This window comes from Budorcas taxicolor, chromosome 15, assembly GCF_023091745.1.
Source record: "Budorcas taxicolor isolate Tak-1 chromosome 15, Takin1.1, whole genome shotgun sequence".
In the NCBI taxonomy this organism is placed as follows: domain Eukaryota; kingdom Metazoa; phylum Chordata; class Mammalia; order Artiodactyla; family Bovidae; genus Budorcas; species Budorcas taxicolor.
Window position 1 is genome coordinate 52,165,946 of NC_068924.1, and position 15,735 is coordinate 52,181,680.

The 15,735-nt window shown below is 47.7% G+C and overlaps 1 protein-coding gene across 2 annotated transcripts in view; it reads right to left on the reverse strand.

Moving 5' to 3' along the window:
• CHRDL2 (chordin like 2) overlaps nt 1–7,680 on the reverse strand; it is a 34,761-nt gene extending 27,081 nt beyond the window's left edge. For both annotated transcript variants that reach the window (XM_052652491.1, XM_052652490.1), the window contains exon 1: nt 7,424–7,680. In XM_052652491.1, coding sequence (XP_052508451.1) covers nt 7,424–7,505 — 82 coding nt within the window. In that variant the 5' untranslated portion in view covers nt 7,506–7,680. The remainder of the gene's footprint in view (nt 1–7,423) is intronic.
• Between the last annotated feature and the right edge of the window lie 8,055 nt (nt 7,681–15,735).

A 15,735-nucleotide genomic window follows, 5' to 3' on the forward strand; every position in this document is an offset into this window, starting at 1 on the left:
TTAAGGAGTTAATGGCCCCCAGCAGTGATGTCTAATCCAGGAAGACATTAGTGGAGGAAGTTTTTGCTTGAGGAGGATGACTGGAGCTGTTCTAGACTTTAGAGAGACAGAGAGGAACAGGGACAGGTCTCATACCCCTCACCCACTGTGTATATAGTCCCCAAACTCTGATTTCAGAGTCAGATAGGCTGGGGTTCCAATTGAATTTGGCTTTATTTGCGACGTGCATTTAGACAAGCTATTTAAACACGTCGGGCCCCAGTTTCCATATTTGTCAAATGGTCGAGTAATAATCTTGACCTTTTGGGGGTTATTGCAGAATTAAGTCAAATAACATATATAATATGACTAATGCCTGCTACATATTAGATGCTCAGCCAAATGGCAGACTAAAAACAAAGAGAGAAAAAGCAGACCTTGTTGCTGACCCCAAATTACCCTAACAATTTCTGTTTCTCATAGTTTATTCTTTTTATTCCCAGAATCCTACGGGCAGACCCCAGGTACCCAGAACATCATGGTACCTGCCACTAAGGCCAAACATTCTAGATCTCAAGATTGGAGGCAGAGAGACCACAGGAGGTTGTTACAGTCATCTCTTCTGAGATCATGCTGACCTGGAGCAAGGCAGAAGCAGTGCTGGGGGACAGAAATACAGATGTGAGCACTACCTACTAGGTACAGTGGGTAGGCTTTCAGACAGACTGATAAGGGTGGAGAGGGTGAAGGGGCAGCCAAGGGTGGGACTGGGGTTTCATGCCTGAATAACCAAGGGAATGTGGGGTTCTTAGCACATAGGCAGTAAATGTTATCATTAATTTTGATGTTTTATTATCATTAGTAATAGTAACATTGGTTCCTTTATTCATGTACTGAGCATTTTGTATATCAAGCTATACGTGCCCATGAACCTGGTACATGCCTAAATAAGACATAGTGCCCACCCTCAAGGAGCTACAGCCTAATGAAGAAGACAGATAGATATAATACATACAGTCAGACAAATGCCATAACAGTGGAAGCACAGGATCTTCAGGGAAGTCTTCCCTGAGCAGATGCCTGAACTGGATCTGGAAGGAGTTAACAAGGTGGAGTCGGGCAGAGAAGAAGTTGCATGCAAAGGCACAGGGGCGGGAGTGACTGTGGTCCATGTAGTCCCCTGAAGGTGGCTGGGGTGTGCTGGGTGCTAGCTCCTCTCCCTGCAGGAAACACCCTCTTGGCTAGGCCAAAGCCGAATCTCTGTACCTAGCCTGATGATTGAATTTTGTTGACCTAATCTGAATTCAAGGTCGCTACGTTTATCAGGGCTCTTCCCTGGTGGCTCAGATGGTAAAGCGTCTGCCTACAATGTGGGAGACCTGGGTTCGATCCCTGGGTCGGGAAGATCTCCTGGAGAAGGAAAGGCAACCCACTCCAGTACTCTTGCCTGGAAAATCCTATGGACAGAGGAGCCTGGCAGGCTACCGTCCATGGGGTCACAAAGAGTTGGACACGACTGAATGACTTCACTCATGTTTATCAGACAGACTCTGCTATCTGTCATAGTGTTATCATGTCACTCCAGCCTATGATGAGCAGGCTCCCACCTGCTTTTTCAGCAGAACTCTCTGTGGTGGCCCTTTTTTAAGCCTCACATCCTCCTGCTAAATTTCTCACTCTTCCCATCCCCACCCAGCCCCTACCCTTGCTCCTTCATGCTTCTGTACCTTTTTAACCCATGCTCTTTCTTCACCTAGAATGTGATTCTCCATCTCCAATGTTGGACCAGCTCCTCATTCTCCAAAGCCTGTTTAAATGCCATGCTGTGAAGCCATCCCAAACTCCCAGGCCACTTGCCAGTCCTTTCTGGCAGTCCTACAGACTGAGTTCAGCCCTCTGCCACAATTTGCATCATACTAGGTTAGAAGTACTTTTTGAATGGACTTCTCTTCCTTACTAAACTGTGAGTCTCTTGAGAGCAAGGGCCAATGGCATACATTTCTGTATCCCCAGTGTTCTGTGCAGAGCCTACACAGAATCCGCGCTTGGTAAATGAATGTGGGATGAAAGAATGGAGTTAGGGGAGGTTCTGGAGGAGGAGGCGATTGCTGGTCCTTCATCTCGGAAACCTCCTGCTTCAACAAAAAGAGAACTTCATTTTGTGACAGAAGAGCCAAATCTCTTTGGGCACTTTGACCTTGCCGCCTAACAGAAATCGGCCCTGGACCTCCCCTTTCCAGTTCCCATCATCTGAACTCCTAAACTATTCACCAAACATTATGTACAAAAAAGCCAGGAGCCCAGGAAGGTATGAGGCTGTGATTTCACGATCTTCACATGTAAATCCAAATTTCCAAGCTGTCCCATCCAAGGTCATCCCAACAGTCTGCCTTGAGACTCTCATGGTCTTTTAAGATCTCTTAAGATCTCTTAAGGAGTAGTCAGGAGTGGGTAGTGTTGCTGGGAATTCTTCCAAGAGGAGGCAGAAAAGACAGCAAGAATATTCCGGGCTGCAGAACAGGCAGGATGAGACCAAGAGAAGGTCACCAGGTGGACCTGGGGCTGGAACTGCAACTGGCTTGACCCTAGCCTGTAAGAACTCAGGAAACCTGAGTGAGCTAGCCTGCATGGGGATGTGAGAATGTTTACATTTCTTCCCTCATGCCCACTCTGCTGTACTTTATTTATTTATAGTTCCCTTTCATACCAACAAACTTGCTCCTCTCTGAGACATAAGCTCTGTGCTGGGTACTGGCATTCAATGAGGGAGGCCTCCTAAGGGAATCAGAAGTAAAAACCTCGGCTCCTCAGTGGATGAGCTGTGCAGTCTAGGGAAAGGACCCTGGCTTCTCTGAACCTGAATTCTTATCTGGCACATGACAAATGTTCAGGAGCATAGAGGGACCTTAAAGAGAGAGTCAGCAAACCAGGAAAGACAGCTCAGTTGCCTGGCAAGGGTCAGTGGGTAGAGAAGAAACTATTTACATTTACATTCTCTTTTTACATTCTCTATTTACACTCTCTTCTTCCATGGACATGTATTAATACATTTATAGGTTCAAAAAATCTTAGAAGGAGAAGGAAATGGCAACCCACTCCAGTATTCTTGCCTGGAGAGTTCCATGGACAGAGGAGCCTGGCAGGCTAAGTCCATGGGGTCTCAAAGAGTTGGACACACTGAGTGACTAACACACAAAATCTTAGAAAGTTAGGGATTGAGAGATTATGTCCAATCCCCTATTTTACAGATGTGGACACAGTTCCAAAGAGAGCCTGAACCTGGTCTAAGATAATTCATTTTTGCCAGCATGAACTCCAATGCCAGTCCTCAGATCCAGGTAGATGGGGGCTTCTCATAGGAATGCCCATCCCCTAAGGGACAGGATCGGAAGAAATGGGTTTGAATTGCAAACGGAAGGTTTTAGCTGAGATAAAGGAAGAATCCTGACTATAAGTATGGGAAAAAGAGTATGAAACAGGCTTCTCTGGGATGAGATCCTGCCCAGAGGCAGAGGGATGCTGGCAATGACCTCTGCATTGCACCTTCCAGCAGCACTGCTCGCATGCCAGTCCTCTTCTTTTGGAGTCCAAGGATTCAAAGTCTCTCTCCCAGAGCCTGGTGCCATGGCCGGCGGCTAGGGGAACTTGAGAGGCCAGCCCTGGAACAGGTGCAACAGCTGGAACAACTGCCCAGCTGCTGCCCAGCTCTGTCTGCTCGACAGCCTGCAAGCGAGTGAGTGAGACAGAGACCTCTACTGGTGGGAGAGAGGTGCAGAACCTCTAGACAGAGGCAGAGAAGGGTCTGACTGGAGCCAGATGTCAGCCCTCCGTACCCACTGTCCTAGGCCCTCTAGGCCCTTTCTGTTGGTGTCTGATTCTCAGTGGATGTCTGTCTATCCACTCCTCCTTGGAGGGCAAGGGTACCAGGCTGCAGACCTACACTCCCCCAATTCCCTTTCCCAAAGGCCAGAGCGGACCCTGAACCAAGGCAATAGCATCTTTGGGTCTTAGGATCATGAGATGTTAAAGCTGGAAAGGTCCTCAAAGATTATCTGTTTGACTCCCACCATCTTGCTCTACAGCTGGGAAAAGTCAAGGGCAGACAAAGGCAACCTGCCGTAGGTCACAGTTGGAACTGGAGGCAGAGCCAGGACCGGAGCCCTGACCTTCTGATTCCATCTGTACCATGTCATAGCAGGGAAGCTCCTTTCCTGCCCCACCCTGCCTCTGGGGTCTGAGGTTTTGTCACCTGGGACCAAAAACTTTGATTCCCATAGTATACATAAACCTTGGAAGTAGAAGAGCTGATAACCAACTCTCTCCTGAAGTCAGGATTGGATGGAGGGAGAGATGAAAAAACAGAAGAAGCTGTACACCTTAAAGTGGGGGGGGGGGAGTTAGGAGAGGGGGTACAGCTGGCAAAGGAAGAGCACAAAGAAGAGGAGCTGACAGAGGAGAGAGCACTGGAGAGGGAGTCAAGGAACTGGGCGGGTTCTCATTCCACAGACAGGAGTGGGGATGGGTGCCCAACGTGACTGACATCATACACGCATGTGGCTCAGCCTGGGACTGCACTGGCGAGCGACCAGATCAGGGGCTCACCCTGGCTAAGGGCTCTAGGTGGGAATGGAAATGGGGCTTGATCCATAGTAGCGTCTGAGGATTAGAGCTCAGTCTGTGGCTGGAGTTGAGACTCAGTCTGGGCTGGGATCAAGGCTCAATCTGTGGCTGTAAATAGAGCCAAGGATAGAATAACCTTTGCTTGAATACCCTTACACTTTAAACTAATGAGCAAGCTGCCATACATGTTCACAGGCCCTACACATTCTGCAGGATGGGGCCATCTCAGGAATCAGACACCACAGGGTTTGAGAATTTCTATCTGTGGGTACCACTTCTGAAAGCACCTAAGATGTCATCAGGAGATTTCTTACTTACAACAGGCCCCAGATCTTACTAACTAAACTTACTAAACTAAGATGAGGACCTTCACAGGGGACCTTCAAACAAGACCTTGCTGCTGATGCTAAGTCACTTCAGTCTTGTCCAACTCTGTGCGACCCCAGAGATGGCAGCCCACCAGGCTCCCCCATCCCTGGGATTCTCCAGGCAAGAACACTGGAGTGGGTTGCCATTTCCTTCTCCAATGAGGGCCTTCACAGGAGACCTTCAAACAAGACCTTAGCAAATGACTATAGGATTGTTTCTAGATTCATAGGTTATTAGCATTACACAGAATGAGGCTCAAAGAAGGAAATGATTTGTCCTAATTCACACAACCAGTCAGTGATAAATCAGGGACTAGGATCCAGGTCTCTGTTCTTTTCTTTAATAAATTTGCTGTGTGACCTTGGGCAAGTCACTTGCCCTTTCTGGGCTTCGGTTTAACTGTAAGGATTGGTACACTGAGGGGTAGAAACAGAAGACTTTCAAAAGTTCTTTCAGCTTTGAAATCGCAGCATCTTACACCCCTTTGACTACCTCCATGTCACCTTAACTCAGCAATTCTGCTCCAAGGTTTTTCTTGCATGTCAGTAACTAGGCTCCAGTCTAGGGGAGATGGAATACTGGCAGCACCTAGTGAGCAGTACGGCCCAAAGAGTGGAAGCACAGAGGAGGGAAGATCAGAGTGGATCAGGTGGCAGGGAGAGTTTGCTGGAAGAGGTGTGACCTAAGCTAGGCTGTAGAGGGCTGACAGGCTCTGGGCAGCAAGGAGGAGAGCTGTGGGGAGGATATGAGCAATCTACATAAAGATGATTCTAGGCCATCTTTCAAAGATGCATCCGGGGCAATGAAATCTGGGGGGTTAAGAACCATGTGCCAAGTGGAAGGGAGGCAGGCATTAAGGGCATCCTGTGCTAATTCTCTCTTTTAAGAAGCAACGAGAAAGTGTTGGGAGGAAACCTCCAGGCCTCAGGGAGGAGGAGACACGGACAGAGCAGTAGGCATTGTGCTGGGCACTTAACAGTCATCTTCTCTAATCCTCCCAAGAAGCCTTCAGGTGAGTGTGTGTCTTAGATGCAGAAAGTGAGGCTCAGAGAGGTTGTCACTTCCAAAAAGCCACACAGCTACTAAGGGGCAGAGCCAGGACTGGAACTAACACTGGGCTCTTTTTAGGACTTGTTACTAAGGACTTCTGTGAATCTCATGCTGGTGGCCGCCCAGAGACGAACAGACATGCACCCTGCCCTGATGATCAGAGACAGGAATGAAACAATACCCAGCAATGCTGGCTCCAGAAAGTCATGTGCAAAAGAAGGCAGAGATGGAGGAGCTGAGTTGTGGAGAGGAACGTGCTCTAGGTGGGAAAATGGGGTTTCATCCCAGGCTGCACCCGGCGTAACCTGGGGCAGACCACTGCCCGTGCTGGGCCTTGGTTTCTTTACTGGGTATGTCTGCATTTACACTAAGATGCTTCCTTCTTTTTAAGAGAATCTTTGGTTTTGTTCTTCACCCTCCCAGCCTTCCAAGAGAGGGTCAAAAGATGGGTAGGAGGTCCGCCACCAGCCTATTGTGGAAAGAGTGAGGAAATTGAGGTTCAGAGAGTTGATATCAACTGACTGAGGTTACACTGTGTACAAATGGAAAAACATGATTTAGGGAACGTGTTTTTCGAGAACCTACCATGGACCAGCTAGTTGCTGGTGCTGGTTGCTTTCCATGTTTTCTTCAGTTTAATCCTCAGAACAGTCCTGGGATTTTCACTCCCATTTTATAGATTAGGAAACTGAGGCTCAGAGACATATCTGCCTCCTACCAGCTGGTGGTCAGCAGATCTGGGATAATGAAGACCCTGGTCTATCTCCCTGTGCCCTGCTGCCTCCCAATGTCACAGCTCAAAATCAGAGTTCCTTCCAGGTGCTGTGGGACTGGGGGGAAAGCATCAGATTGGGAATTAAAGGGTTCTGGCTTCGGATGGCTCACTAGCTCTGTCAACAGTGAGCAAGTTTCTTCCTCTCTCAGTCTAAGTTTTCTCACCTGTAAAATGCAAATGATAATACCCACCTGACCGGAGTGTTGTAAGCCTCAAAAGAGAAAAGCAATGGGCAAGTCCTCCTAGTTAACTCTTCTTCTTTCCACCGGCTCTCTTTAAATGCAATAACTTCTTCATCATCACACACTTGCCGCCAAACATGCCAGACTCTCTGCTAGGAATAAGCATCCCCCGCTCCTCCAGAAGAAGCACCGTGCCCTGCCCTCTCTCCCACCGCTCTCAGGTCCCTCACCCTCGGGTCCGTGGCCGCAGCCACCTTGGCTCTGAGTCTTGCCGAGTTCCCCCCAGTCTGGTCAGCCCGAACTGGTCCGCAGAGAAGCCGCCACCCTCCCGGCACAGGTGCTCCCTGGATGGCTGTCAGAACAGTCTGGGGTTCCAAGTCCTGGCACTTTCCAGTACATCCCGAGGGTTCCCTCTTCTGCCACCCAGCACACCCACTCCGCTACTTACGGGCTCGTGCGTGGGAGTCCAAGGGGAACCAGAGCAGCGCGAGTCCCAGCAAGGAGGAGAGGACCCTTACCTCGGGAACCATCCTTCTTCCCCAGGGCCAGGCCCTCAAGCGCTGAGCCGGGAGGGGACTTGGGGGAAAGTGAGATGAGGGGGACACCGACGCCCAGGGGCACAAAGCAATCCACAGACCCGAGGAGGGTTAGGGTTAGAGATTCAGAGAAGGGTTGAGAAGAAGGTGGTGAGGACAAAAAGGGAGGTCCAAGGTGCAATAGGAGGAAGGTGCAAAGCAAACGCAGGGAAAGGGTTGGAGGGATACAGGAAGGTACGCAAGAGGGGAAAGCAATTAAAGTAAAGGAGAAGGTGAGAGGGAGGGGAGGAGAAGAAAGACGGGAGAGGGAGGACCGGAGTCCGCCGAGCGCGCAGCGTTGGGCCAGGCGCGCGGGGCCGGCGGGCTGCTCCGGGCGTGCGGGCTAGAAGCGGCCGGCGCCCCCTGCTCGCAGAGCTCGGGGTCGGGCTGCCGGGTCCTGGAGCCCGGCGGCGCGGCGGTACCCGCGGCGGCGACGGCGCGGCGGCCACGGGGGGAGGCTGCGCGCGGGCCGGCTGTGCACGCCAAGGGCGCCAGGCGCGGCGCTCGGGCGCATTTGTACTTTGCCGCGGGAAGCAGGCAGCCCCGGCCTGGCGCTGGCCTAGCCCTGGCGCCTCCTCTGGGGCACCGCGGGCTCGGTGGATTGGCCACCCGAGAAACAGGCCCACTTTCCCCCTCCTCTCTCGTGCCGGTCTCTGGGACAGACGCTCCAGGCGCCGCGCCGAGAGGAGGCGAGGGGGCTGGGGAGGGGGAAGGAGCCACCCGGGCCACGGGTTTTAACCCCTGACTCCCCGCGGCGCCCTGAGCCCAGGAGGACTGAACCCTGTTAGAAACTTTCGGGTGGGGAAGAGAGAGATGTCGGGGTCGGAGAGGCGAAGCGGGCTGTGGAACCGAGAGGCGCTCAGGTGAGGGAATTCGACGGTGCTTGCACAGAACCCCGCCTCTGGATGAAATCGGGACACTTGCTGTTCTTAATTGTCTTGGCCACTCCACCTGAGTCTGTTTCCCAGATCCCCATGCTAAAATGGGGACCTTAGTATCTTAAGTATCTTTTAATGTTTTTAATGTCTTCCCACAATTGTTTCGCACGTGGGATGAGCACGTCAAAGCACTCAGATATCGAAGAGAAGGGGTCCGAATTCCAGGCGCCTGGAATGCTCCGATCAGTTATCCCCGAATCTAGAGGCACCATGCGGGATCCCTGGCCCTTCCTCTGCGAATCTTCTGCTCCCTCCCACCCCACCCTGGCACTCCAGAAGCAGGACTCAGTCTTTCCTTTGCCTCGGCAGGTAGGGCCTGCACCTTTCTGAGAGCGTTGGTCATATCAATCCTCTTGAGTAAGTGCCTTAGGTGGAAGCATTGTCTTTCTTACCTGAAATTGATGGGGTCGGGGTGGGGGCAAGGGCCTGGAGCCCCCCACCTCAGCCCATCCTTGGTGCCCCATACCTCGTGGTAAATGAGTGTATGAATTAATAGGACCTAAGAAGAGTCGGACATGACTGAGTGACTGAACAGAACCGAACTGGAGAAGAGAACCACCAGCTCTGTCCAGACAAGAAACGCTCAAACTCTGAACTCAAAAGGACAGGGCCCCTGTCCTGGCTCTCTCCCTAGCTTGCTTGAATGTCCTGGGTAAGTTCATCCATCCCCATTTTGGAGCTCAACTTCCTCCCCAGGGGAACTTCTTGCAGAGCTGCTGGAAATTCAGTAAATGTTGGAGGGGAGCAGACTGGGAAGAGTAAGAGATAAGACAGAAGGGATATTGAACCACATCCCGCTCTGGTAGGGAATCACATTTCCAGGTTGAAACACTTCTGACTGTGTCTGTAAAGATAACTGGGGTCCCCACCTCCTGTGTTGCCAGTTGATGCTCTCCAAGAACAGAAAGTTCTGGAGGAACCAGTGTTCCCAGAAGCAGAGCTTCTGGGGGACCTCCCTGGCAGTCCAGTGGTTAGGACTTTGCCTTCCAGTGTGTGTAGGGGTCAGGGTGGGAAGGGTGCAGGTTCAATAGCTGGTTTGGAAGCTAAGATCCCACATGCCTTATAGTAAAAAAATAAGAACCTAAAGCAGAAGCAATATTACAACAAATTCAATAAAGACTTTAAACATGGTCCACATCAATGAAATCTTAAAAAAAGAAAGAGAGAAAATAAACAGAGCCTCCCCAGAGCCCTCTGAATCAGAGACAAACATTATCTGCCGCTGGTGCCCTCTAGGCTTAATTTCTTCTCCAACCTGGCCACTTCCTCTCCCTTGAGTATGCTTCGTTTTAACAGATGATGAGATCCTTGGGTGGGGAAAAATCCCCTGGAGAAGGAAATGTCATCGTGCTTCCCTTTTTGCTTAGGCTTTCAGGGCACTCAGAGTTAAGTTTAGTGTTTAATTAAAGAAATAATCTCATCCCAAGGATCTGGGACAGAGATCTTTTCCTTTCTCCATCCTTGTTTAAAGTCTGCTATATACATAGATTCAACTCAGATAAAGGAGATGGATTGACATTGCCCTCCCCTATATCCTATCCATTCTACTTCAGGAAAGGTCTCTACCATAAGATCAAAAAGGTGTCAACACACCTCTCCATCCTTAATGTTCTCAGAGTTCAGGCCATCATCATCTCTTACTGGGCTTCGCTAGTAGCCTTTTAGCAAGTCTTCCGCCCCTAGTGTGGTCACCTCCAATCTATTTTCTTCACACTTGCCATAAAAATTACGTAGATTATTCCTACTGACAAACCTGATCACATCATCTTCCCACTTAAGACCATTATTGAAAGTAAAAAGAAAAAAAAATATTAAGTGCAATGTGATATCCTGGCTTGGATTCTGGGATAGTAAAAGGACATGAGTGGAAAAACTGGAGAATAAAGTCTATTAATTTATAGTCATGTACGAACATTGGTTTCTTAGTCTTGACAAAGGTGCCATGGCTATGTAAGGTGATAACACTGGGCGAAACTGGGTGAAAGATCCATGGTTCTTAGATAAAAACTCTGTACTACCTTTGAAACTTTTCTGTCAGTCTAAAATCCTTTCAAAATAAAAAGTTTATTAAATAAATAACAGGATAAAACATTATCGACTTCCAATTGTCGACAGATTCAGTTCAGTTCAGTTCAGTCGCACAGTCGTGTCCGACTCCTTGTGACCCCATGAATCGCAGCAGGCCAGGCCTCCCTGTCCATCACTAACTCTCCAAGTTCACTCAAACTCATGTCCATCAAGTCGGTGATGCCATCCAGCCATCTCATCCTCTGCCGTCCCCTTCTCCTCCTGCTCTGAATCCCTCCAAGCATCAGGGTCTTTTCCAGTGAGGCAGCTCTGGATTCAAGGCCGCGGGCATTGTGGCACTTACTGCCACCTACCCTACTCTCACCAGCCACTTGCCTCCCCACCTGCCCACGCACTGTCTAATCTCCATGGCTTTCTCTATGTCTCCCTTCTGTCTAGACTATCTTTCTCTTCCTTTATGTAGTGAATTCTGTTTTACTTTTCAAAAGTCAGCTCCGAGTCATTTCTCTTTCAGGGCTTCCCTGAGTCCCCCAAGCGAAGCAAATTTTTGGTAGCAAATGGTATTTTAACTAGTGAAGTGTAAATATTTGCTTTTCTGCCCTGCACTCTGAGGGCAGGGTTTGTTTTTTTTTCTTTTGTATCTATATTTCCAGAATTTAGCGAAGTCCCTGACACACACAGATACGGGATAGATAACTGCTTCATGATGGAGTGAGGACCTCAGTGACTTGAAAAGATATTTACTTTCTCATGGGAGACCCTTCAGCACCCCTATTGCTCTCAGTGATTGACATAAGAAACAAGCCTTTGGAAATTCCAGCGGTCCAGCAGTTAAGACTCTGCACTTCCAGTGCAGGAGATACAGGTTCCATCCCTGCTTGGGGAACCGAGGTCCCACATGCCTCTCAGTACAGCCAAAAAAATAAATAAATAAAAACAGCAAAAAGAAAAAAAAGAAAGAAAGAAACAGCCCTTGAGGAAAGTTTCTGCGTCTTCTGTAGAAATGCTGTTCATGATGATTTTCCATGTATTATCTGTGCTTAGTTGCTCAGTTGTGTCTGACTCTTTGCGACCCCATGGACTATAGTCAGCCAAGCTTCTCTGTCCATGGAATTTTCCAGGCAAGAAAATTGCCTGGAAACTCACTCTGGAGTGGGTTGCTATTTCCTTCTCCAGGGGATCTTCCCCACCCAAAGACTAAACTCATGTCTCCTGTGTGGTCTGCCTTAGCAGGCAGATTCTTTACCACTGTGCCACCTAGGAAGCCCAAATATTATCTAATACTCTTAAAAAGGAGATTTGATCAATTCTTCCAAAATCTAATCAGGAAAAAAAAATCTATCTACCCTTAACAATCTGTTGCACTGTTTGTCTGCCACCTGTCTGCTACCCTCTTAGAGAACTTGCTCACAGCCTTCGTAGGCTGCCCATCGCACTGTTGGATAGATCTGTTAGAAAGTTCTCTAACTAAATCTGATTTCTTTGAGTTTCCCCACATTGCTCCTAACGCTGACCTCAGGGCTGCACAGAACAAGCCAACTCCTTTGGTCTTTTTGGAGCTCTACAGAGATTTGAGGCAGAGAACTCCTCTTCTGTACTCTCATCCATATCAGTTCTAGCCCCTGGACCCCTCATGCCACATTAAATTTAAACTTCCTCTCTCTTGAAATATGCTGAGCTCTTCCTCTTCTCTCCCCTACCCAGGTGTCTGTACGTTATGGTGGTTTGTTTTTTTTTAAATTATTTGTTGTTTTGGCTGTGCCAGGTCTTAGTTGTGGCACAGGGGATCTGTAGGTGTGGCCTCTGAGCCCTTAGCTGCAGCCTGTGGGATCTAGTTCCCCGACCAGGGATTGAACCTAGGCCCTCAGCATTGGGAATGCGGAGTCTTAGTCACTGGACCACCAGGGAAGTCCCTGTGTTTTTCAAACACCCTGCCTCTACACACTCTTATCTGTCTTATTTTTCCAGGATCAAGGTAAACTCCTTCATTCATCCAATAGTTATTGATAACCAACCGTGTGTCAGGCACTGTGCAAGATGCTAGGAACACAGTGGAGAACAAGAGAGACACTGATGCTTATAGTCCAGGTTCTCACTGAGGTCTCTCTGATGACCTTCTTTCTCCCATGCTTCTGTATCTTCATTATAGCACTTATCACATTGTATCACCAAAGGTTTTTTGTCATCTCCTCTGAAAGAACATACACTGGTATTTATCTAATATTTTCCCTAGCCTTCAGCATACATCTTTGTACATAGTAACTGCTAAAGAGAGGTTTGTTGAACAAGATTCTTATTCTTTCAAATAGTTCTCTTGTGACTTGTTACTTGTGGCCAACAGGCTTCCTGGACTGCAGGCTGCTTGCTTACGTAAAATTAATATAGCAATAAGGATCATAGACTTCAGTGTCAAGGCAAGTTTTCTGAACTCAGTCCATTTAGTTCTGTAAGTAAGGTTCTAAAAGCAGCTTCACCATACGAGAATTAATATAAGGTGACTACATAATACATACTACACCTGAGGTATGCTGATAAATGTTTAACAGTCCATTCTCCAGGGGGAAAAAAGCCCTGGTTTAGAGCATTTGCCAATTTCCATGGTGTAAATATTTCCATCAGGGCCAATTTCAGGCTACAAATGGACATCATTGAATATGGGGTTGCAACATACAGTTGGACACCAGTATGCAGTATTTCCATCTTACAGGGACATGTAAATAACTTCAAGAACACTGATAGTAAAATGCAGTAAACTAATTAGCAGGCAAGAATTTGAATGTTTCAAGTATAACATTTAATTGTAAATTTATTAATTTAATGTTTAGTAATGATCAGTTTTAACCATCAGCTTGGAAAATTGCTGAAAATTTACCACTGGTCTCTCTAGCTTCCCTGATAGCTCAGTTGATAAAGAATCCACCTGCCATGCAGGAGACCCCGGTTTGATTCCTGGGTCAGGAGGATCCGCTGGAGAAGGGATAGGCTACTCACTCCAGTACTCTTGGGCTTCCCTTGTGGCTCAACTGGTAAAGAATCCGCTTGCAATGACGGAGACCTGGGTTCGATTTCTGGCTTGGGAAGATCCCCTGGAGAAGGGAAAGGCTATGCACTCCAATATTCTGGCCTGGAGAATTCCATCAACTCTATAATCCTGTATATCTGAAAGTCGCTCAGTAGTGTCCAGTTCTTTGTGACCGCATGGACTATACAGTCCATGGAATTCTCCAGGCCAGAATATTGGAGTGCGTAGCCTTCCATGGAATTCTATAGTCCATGGGGTTGCAAAGAGTCGGACATGACTGAGCAACTTTCACTTTCTCCAGAGCCCTTATAAGCGAGTTTCAGTACACTGTCTTTACTTGATGTCCTGGAAAGGATGAATGAATTGGCTCTTGAAAGTTAGATCCAATTTAGATACATTAAATAGGAGAGTCATATTTAAAAGAGCTGTTAAAGTTGATGTTCTTGTAAAGTGAACAATCACCATTCCATTTCCACCCTTCAGTCAGGTCAGAGTTATTCATCCATGTAAAAATCATTTAAGACCTACTGTTGGGACTTCCCTGACAGTCCAGTGGTTAAGACTCCACACTTCCACTGCAGGAGGTGCCGATTCAGTCCCTGGTTGGGGAACTAAGATCCTGCATGCCAGACAACACAGCCATAAAAATAATAAATAGATAGCTTTGATGCAAAATTAAAAAACTAGTTATTTTAGGACATATTCATTTGGATCTCCAGATATTGTGCATATAGTTAGCCTAAGTAAATTGCTTTTGGAATGAAAAAAGATATACTGTGCTGGGCAAAACATGGTCCCTGGCCCCATCCATATTTATTTGTATGGGTACTTATGTGGCTATGTGAATATTCCTAAGTCCTTTTTTCTTCCTTATGTCTCTTCATGGGACAGCCTGCACACAGTGATTCTGAGGAAAGCAGGATGAAGGAACACACAGCTCTTAATTTCACAGAGCCCTCAGGAGGGGCGCTGAGTGGGGACAAAGTGTCTTTAATGGAAGGCGTGGAGTGGGAGCATCCTTCATCCAGGTCCTAAGCTTAGCAACTGACCAGAGGCCTCCTTCACTGCCAGCATCAGCACTCACCAAGCACCAAGGAGAATGGACCTTCTGTTCCTCCTCCCCCAAGCTCAGGGGGACTTTCAAAAAGCAGTTTGTCCTCAGAGACTTCCTTCCATAGGTCTGTGAAGATGAAGCTAGAGCACCAGTAAACAGTGCTACATGACTTTGGATTCCACAGCCAGACAGTGGCAGGCACTGTATCCACCCAAAGGTAGAGTTAGGAGCCACCAGAGCTAGCTTTTAAAAGTATAAATCATTCAACATCACTGTCTTGCTTCAAAAATTTTCCATTGCATTTAGAGTAAAATCTAAACCCTTTGCCATATTTTGAACACCCTTCCATGACCTGGCCTCTGCCTGCCCTCTGACTATAGACCATCCTCCCAGTGCCTGCTAGGCTCTAATTTTTTCTAATTTTCTAATTTTTTCTGTCCCTAGGCTGCCTATACACTCCATAGGGTCTTTGCCCTGGAGATTTCTGCTGCTTGGGATGTTCTTCCCCAGCTTTCCCCCCAGCTGACAGTTCGTTCAGCTCGAACAGCGCTTCCTCAGTAAGGTGTCCTTCGTGCCACCTGTCTGATGATGTCCCCCTTCAGTTATTTCCTGTCCTGTTCCCTTCTTTTACTTTCTTTGTGTCACATCATTATCTGAAAGGCATGTCTTCATTTGTTTATTATCTGCCTCCCCCATGAGCAATGACAGCTCTATAATAGCCTAGACCTCAATTCTTTGTCACTGTTATAGTCCTAGTTCACAGAACAGTGCTGAGCACATACAAAGGGCTTACTGAATATTTTTTTAATAAAAGAAGGATAGAATATTTATCTGGATTATCTGATTCCATGAGGAATGAACACTAAATTCAAGACACCAAATCCTTGGAATTAAACCACACTTTTATTTTCATCATTATTATTACTAACCTCACTTTTATTATCATCTCACAACCATCATTATGTACAACAGTGCTTCACGGCACTTGGAGGGTAGTTACTGTCTGCAGAATGAAAAGTGAATGAGTAGACATCAGCTTTGCAACTGACCTCAAGCTTCTTTACTACCCTGCAGCTACTCAGACAGAGAAGGCATGGCACCTCACTCCAGTACTCTTGCCTGGCAAATCCCATGGACGGAGGA